The following is a 6,930-nucleotide window of genomic DNA, read 5'->3' on the forward strand; positions in this document are numbered from 1 at the left end:
CCCACGCTGGAGCAGGTTCCTGCCAGGACCTGTGGCCCTGTGGAGAGGAGCCCATGCTGGAGCATGTCTTCTGGCAGGACCTGTCACCCTGTGGGGAACCCACGCTGGAGCAGTCTGTTCCTGAAGGACTGCGCCCCATGGAAAGGACCCACACTGGAGCAGTCTGTGAAGAACTGCAGCCTGTGGGAAGGACCCATATTGGAGAAGTTCGTGAAGAACTGTCTCCCATGGGTGCGATCCCACACTGGAGCAGGGGAAGAACGTGAGGAGGAAGGAGCAGCAGAGACAATCTGTGATGAACTGACCACAACCCCCATTCCCCATCCCCCTGCACCACTCAGGGGGAGGAGGTAGAGAAAATCGGGAGTGAAGTTGAGCCGGGGAAGAAGGGAGGGGTGCGGCAAAGGTGTTTTAAGATTTGGGGTTTATGTCTCATTATCCTACTCTGATTTGATTGGCAATAAATTAAATTAATTTCCCTGAGTCGAGTCTGTTTTGCCTGTGACAGTTAATTGCTGAGTGATCTCCCTGTCCTTATCTCGACACACGAGCCTTTTGTCATATTTTTCTCCCCCTGTCCAGTTGAGGAGGGGGAGGGATAGAGCAGCTTGGTGGGCACCTGGCATCCAGCCAGGGTCAATACACCGCACCAAGTAAATAAGTTTTGGAAATCCATTAAAATGATCAGATAGCCTGCACATGATGGGGGATCCATCAGTGGCAAGGAAGACCATGCACAGAATATTGAGGTGATTCAGATCTTCAGAATACTAAAGAAAGCTGTTGTGGAAAGGAAAGCAGCCAGCTTTGAGGTTCAGAAAAGCCTGCTGGAGTTGTAGGGGTCTTAGATAACCAAGACAAAAATTTGAAAAATGACACCATTATAATCCCATTTTCTTTCCACAAATGCTACCTCTCCTCTCCAGCTTCTAGTCCAACATGGTGAAAGATATCAAGCAGCCCTACCCCTTTCTTAGTTATATTAATGTATTTGGTAAAAGGGACAGGCCATAATTTCCATGTACCTGCATTTAGATACGCTCACATTCCCCTGATAGTTGTGATTGGCGGGGGAAGATGACAGATTTAGCTAGGGCTCCTTTCTAAAAATAGGTAATCAATTTCAGTTCAAGGCTCTCAGGTTATATGAAAAGAAAACGATTTTGCTTGGGCACATAATGAGCTTGGATAATCAGTTTTCCTGCTCAAGAGCAATGAATCCAAGGATTTAAAAGAAAAGGAATTTTATCAAAAGGGATAAAATGGCAACTCAGAATAAACACTGGTAGGCCTGTTTACTAAAATGAGCAATGCAACCTGAAAGCTTCTTGGTAATGTAGCCCATTCCCCTGTTTCGCCCAGAGCTGAGAGAGTCCATTGCCCATCTGTAAGGAGATGTTGCTCTTAAACCTCTCTTACTGTTTCCAAGTGTGGTGATCCCACCTCTGATACTGGGTCGCTGCTCTTGGCAGCTTCAGCCCACGAAGCTTTGGTTCTGTCTGCAGTCCCATACTGCCCCCTCAACATTTCAGATCCTCAGAGAGGAGGAGTCTGTGACAAACAAAACCCAAAGAGAACCCTGGGGAAAATACTGCTTGGGTTTTGGGTTTTTTTTTACTTTCTTGCTCCATGGATCCTTTGCTCTACCACTATCAAAGGGAACACCACAGGTAATTCCTAACCCTCAAAACACTATTGTCTCTTGATGGATAATAATGGTTTAAATACTTTCAAACTTAAGACACAATTGTATTTCAACTCCAGTGCGCAAGAGTGAAATCCACTGAAGTCAATTCACTTGCTCCCTCTTTGTTGCGATCTCTAGCCATTTCAAGCAGTGCTGGATTTCTCTTTTATCCCATTATAGGCAGGATCAGCAGTGAGTACTCCATTCTTTTAGGAATACTGGGCTTACCTCAGGATAGATGTAGCTCTGAATTTAAGTTTTATTTCAGTGCAAGCTTTACAGCCTAAAGGATTGATTTTAATAGGAGGCTGAAGACTCTGGTAAGAGTTCTTGCAGTGACTATCTCCTGTTCTTACAGTTGTTATGATTTCTTTAATAAGCCCTTCAAAATCATTTGCAGTGGAGATACCAAAGGTTGGAATCGTTCAGGATAGCACAAGATAGGCAGAAGTCAGAGGGTTAAATGAAAAGAAAAAAAAGATTGGCTGGAGAACAGGAAATTTTTATTAAAAGCGATATCCTGCAGAATGATCTGTGCCTCAACTGCAGGGATGCATGAGCCTAAACTGGGAAATATCCATTTCTGCAAGAAATACTAGAAGGTATGAGGAGAGTGCTGGAAAAGCGTGGATGTAATTGGTCTCTTCTATTTCAAATTGCTATAGTATGATTATCTATTTTTCAAGTGCATTGACTGTTTATAAATGACTGAAACAGTTCTTAAATAGCTATTTTGGTGAATGGTTTAGCTAAACCAGAGAAGAACCCATTTTTTTCCAAGTTCTGCCCTGTCAGATAAAAACATTGGCTCAGAGCTGCCACCCAATGATCAAACCTTGTAAAATCACTTTAATACAGGCTACCTATGTTGCAAAGTGCTGAGTTCAGTGAGACTACAGAGTGGACGCCAACTAATTTCTCACTGCACAAAAAAGGCAGTGAAAGGCCATCTGCCCCTCCACTCCCTTTCCACTCCTCTTCCCCAACATCTGCATATCTCATCACTCATTGCCTAGCCTGCAACAAGGTTCTTTGCTTAGAAAATTTAATTTGTTAACCTGTTAACTTTGCTTTTTTCTTCTGTATTGATTTTCTGCTGTTTTATCAAGTTGAATCAGTTCAGAGTGTGGGCAGGGAACTGTCAGCACCGGCACAAAACAAGCAAGAAGGAATGAATTGCTGAGAGCAGAGGAATGGGTAGAAGGGAGATTTCAGCTGCAGTGACCACTTATTTCAGCCCTGTTCTTCTCTAACTTCATCTGACATGCTATTTGGAGATTCCAAAGCTGGCTTTAAATACGCATGTTTGGGTACCCAAAGAGCTCTAGTCAACACAGAGTGCCACACAGGGTAATGCTCCTTGCCAAGGTTCTGGCTAAATTAGTCTGTTCAGCACTCAGAGACTTCAGGTATTGATTGCTCCCAGTAGCTGCGCTGTCTCGTTGAAAGCTATATCTCAGTCACCTCCGCAGCTTTCAACGTGTCACCCATCAGAAAGCGTTTGCCCCTGGCTGAGCTGTAACATTTGGCAAAGCAAAGAAGATGAAGGGGGATTGCCACAGGTATGTTCATTTGGCATCAAACAGCTGTCACCCATTTGAGTGCATTATACAATGACAACTATTTTGTACTATTTAAGTGCTCATAAAAATATTTTAATTTGTAAAAAGTGTACAAAGTGACTTTACTCCACTGTGGGAGGCGAGCAGCACAGTTCGTGGCAGAGTGTAGTGGTGCACCAACAAGACCTTTCAGTCCGCTTCCCTTCTGATCCAGTCTCTTCATGAGCCTTTCATGGGTAGCAAAGGGCATTTGCTCCAAGCTGTACCACAGTTCTGCAATCTGCCTGCCCTTATGTCTATTTCTAATAGACATTAGAAATAGATCTGTAAATCTGTCTGCTGATTCAGCCCACATGTTATGGCTCATGTGTGTATTAGCTAACTATACCTGGAACTGCCTGCTTTCAGTACTCCAAACAGTGTCAGCAGATTTCTGTTCAGCTCCATGTTTTCTGGATTAGGACTTGCTGCGGTCTCAGAAGACAGCATTTATTATGTACCTGGAGTCACATTGGTCATCAGTGCTGGATGCAACGCAGAGAACAGGGTGTTCTGACAGAGCTGCGCTGTTCAGCTGAAGCCAGAGTGGTGTGTGCTCAGGTAAGAGCCACTTGGTACTGATGCACAAGGAGAACCCACAGGGAGGTTTCTACAAGCTGCCATTTGGCCAGTCTCCTTAATTTGAAAGACTTGGACATGTACCTGGAAACATCTGAATTGCAAATGGTTAATTATTGCTGGTGGAAAATGATTATCACTTGATTAACATTAGTTACGTTTTAACCTCCTTCACCACTTATATGAAGTCAGCATACCGTTATCTAATCCCCAGTCGATGAAGGGTGAAGTAACAATCTTAACTCTGCCCCAAAACAGTTCATATCAGGGAGCAAAGCATCAGTCTTTTAAAATCGTGAAAGCTTGGGACCAGATGGGAAAGATCAGAGCATCGCTATTCCCAGACACGTACTTTGTGATTGCTGCACCAAACCGCTATGCTTTGGAGCTGGAAGGCAGGATCCTGCAATAAGGGCCATTAAATACTGTGAGAAAAACACATCGGGAAGCCCTAAAGACCCTGCATGTCCTCCATCATTCAAGACCATGGGTGGTCCTTGGTTACTGTCCAGACACACTCTCTGAACTTCAGATTATGCAGACTGTATGGTGGGTGCGTGTGCTTCTCTCTGAGAGAGGTTTATCTTTGAGTTAAGGAAAGGGCTGACAGGGGTGAGTATGGCTTATGAGAGCTTCAGTAAGGGTCCATTCACATTGTGGGGTGATTTGTAGATTGGGGAAGACCTGGGGCTTCTTGCAGCTTTCCTGTTCCCTTTAGGTGTGATAAGCCGCGGTTTTTTCCATTGCCTTGGCCTGCAAATACTGTGGGCTTTAGTGAACACCCTGATGCCTCCTCTTCTCAGGTGAGTTTCCGTTTGTTTTTGCACATTACTGCTGCTCCCTGCCAGGGTAAGAGCTTTCCCTGAAATCCTCCAGATGGCAGATACAACAACAAAACCAGAGTGGCGGGCAGAGAACCTTCCTTTCCTACCCCATGTAGGCATCTGGTGCCAATCATACAGAGTTGTGCCCAGGTTATTGAGGGGACACAGTTTGGTGCCTTTCTGGCAAGAGAGCCTGAATTCACCTCGGAAGCATCACTAGGGAGCTGGTTCTTTGCTTGGTGTGTCTAGCTGCTATGTACATACAGCTCTGAAGCTTCCCTGTGTGAGAGTTTAACAGCCTTCAGTGTGGGGAGAGGTAGGCAGCATTCAGGTCCTTGGGCAACCCTGGTTCATTCCCAGTGCATTCTTTGTACTTCTGTCTGGATTGCTGGGGCAGCTGTCAAAGTATCATGAATCTTCTGGCAAACATGAGTTTGCACGCACACACACATGCACGCGCACACACATGCATGCATGCACGCACACGCACCACCACCACCACCCCCCCCCGCCGTTGCCCTCTTACACCGCTCACACGTCCTATTCCACCTTATGTGCTGAGCAGATGAATTTCTATATGGCCTCCTCTCACCACCACATCCCTCTGCAAGGGTGTGTGCCTCACACACTAATCAGGCCCAGCTTACCAGTGACCAACAAAGTCATTTTTTTCGTATTCACATTTAGATTTATCTTGCATTGCTCTCCCCAAAGACACCCTAATTGAGAGGGGAAGAGAGCACCAGCAACAAATCTTTTGTTGACAACTAGCAAGCAATGGGTTCGTGCTTAGATGGAGGTTTATTAGATGGCTGAGGAAAAAGATCCCTCGCTGAATGCACTCCAATCCTCAACCTTCATCTTCTAAGGCTTGCCTTTTTTCTTCCCATGTTTGTCCTCCAACGCTTTCTGCAGGTTAAGATTTAGGGCATTTTTCTGATGCCATTTCCCTGTAAAGAAGGCAAATCATAGTTCAGTTACAGCTTCCCTTCTAATGCTATTATCCCTCAAGGATTTTTCTAGCTGTAGAGCTCCTCTCTTGTGAAAATGCAAATTTCTAGTCCCCCCGCACCTTTGCCCAAACCCATCCGTTGTCTTCAGCAGAAGCAGCACCCATCTCAGTAATTCAGCAATGTACTTTTCCTGACAGAAGCCATACCTAGCTCATCAGTCCTCCTTCCGTGCCAATTCTTGGGATCCCTGACTGCCTTCTGAATTATATCAGGGGTGTAGGAATCTTTCATCAAGCTTCGGCTTTCCAGTGGGCCACCTGCAAGGAACAGCAAATAAGGAACCATACGCAGGAATCACCCTACTGCAGTCCTGGAATTGACCAGGGGAGCAACACCAGCACTTTCAAGGGCTCAAGAAAAGGCATGTGTTGACTGCAATACCTTTGATCAGGTGTGTGGCTAGGTGCTGAATCAATAGCTTCATCATCACCCAGGAGGGAGCTTGTGTTTGCCAATTTATCTGCTTTTCATCCTCAAGTATGAAACACATGCAGAGGGTGCCACAAGGTATCATCTTTATTTGTATACCAGTGCCCTTTCTTTAGTCAAATCCCCACTTACCTCCTGTCAAATCCCCTCATTCATGTGAGAGGATTCCTATTCAGCAGCACAGCTCCACAAAAAGCACCGTCTTACCACTCCAAGCCTTCTTGAGCTCCTTTTCTGCTACGATACTTAACAAATAGTTCCAGACTGTGACTTCTTTTTTTATCCCCTCTTGACTTTCAGCCATTTGAGGGGCTTTATTTTAAACTTTCATCCTTTCCTATTCACCTTCCTTTTTATTGTACCCTTTCCTTGATAATAACAATTTTGAGCTCCCTGGGGAAAGATGTCCTTCCTTTCTGTGTGACTGTACGAACTCAGGACAATGCAGTCTTTAATACCTAGCAAGATCTTGTGATGGAACGTACTGTATAAGGAAAAGGAATCTGTCTCATGCTGGTACATGAGAAACTGGAGTGAGAAACAATTATTTCAGAGTTTCTTGCATATGATGGTAACAAGAATGGGATGAATGCTTAGTTCCCAAGGTTTGTTTAGATGGAGGGATCCCTGGGGACCTTGGAAACAGAGGTTTGGGAAAGACATTTCAAAGCCCCACATCTCTAAAGATCTTGAAGAGAAATAATGTCAGTATTGGACATTATTGGAGGTAACTTGGGACTGGAGATGACAGGGGACATTGAATTGCAGATGGTGTCCATTTGGACAGCTCTGAACAT

At 44.9% G+C, this 6,930-nt stretch overlaps 1 protein-coding gene across 1 annotated transcript in view; it reads left to right on the plus strand.

Annotated features, from left to right (window-relative positions):
- LOC103924175 (cytokine receptor common subunit beta-like) overlaps positions 1 to 839 on the plus strand; it is a 15,872-nt gene extending 15,033 nt beyond the window's left edge. Inside the window, 1 exon segment of the mRNA XM_009332656.1 lies at positions 693 to 839. Within this exon segment, the coding sequence (XP_009330931.1) occupies positions 693 to 839 (147 nt within the window).
- The last annotated feature ends 6,091 nt before the right edge of the window (positions 840 to 6,930 follow it).

Source organism: Pygoscelis adeliae, unplaced genomic scaffold (genome assembly GCF_000699105.1).
Source record: "Pygoscelis adeliae isolate BGI_AS28 unplaced genomic scaffold, ASM69910v1 Scaffold399, whole genome shotgun sequence".
Taxonomy (NCBI): Eukaryota; Metazoa; Chordata; class Aves; order Sphenisciformes; family Spheniscidae; genus Pygoscelis; species Pygoscelis adeliae.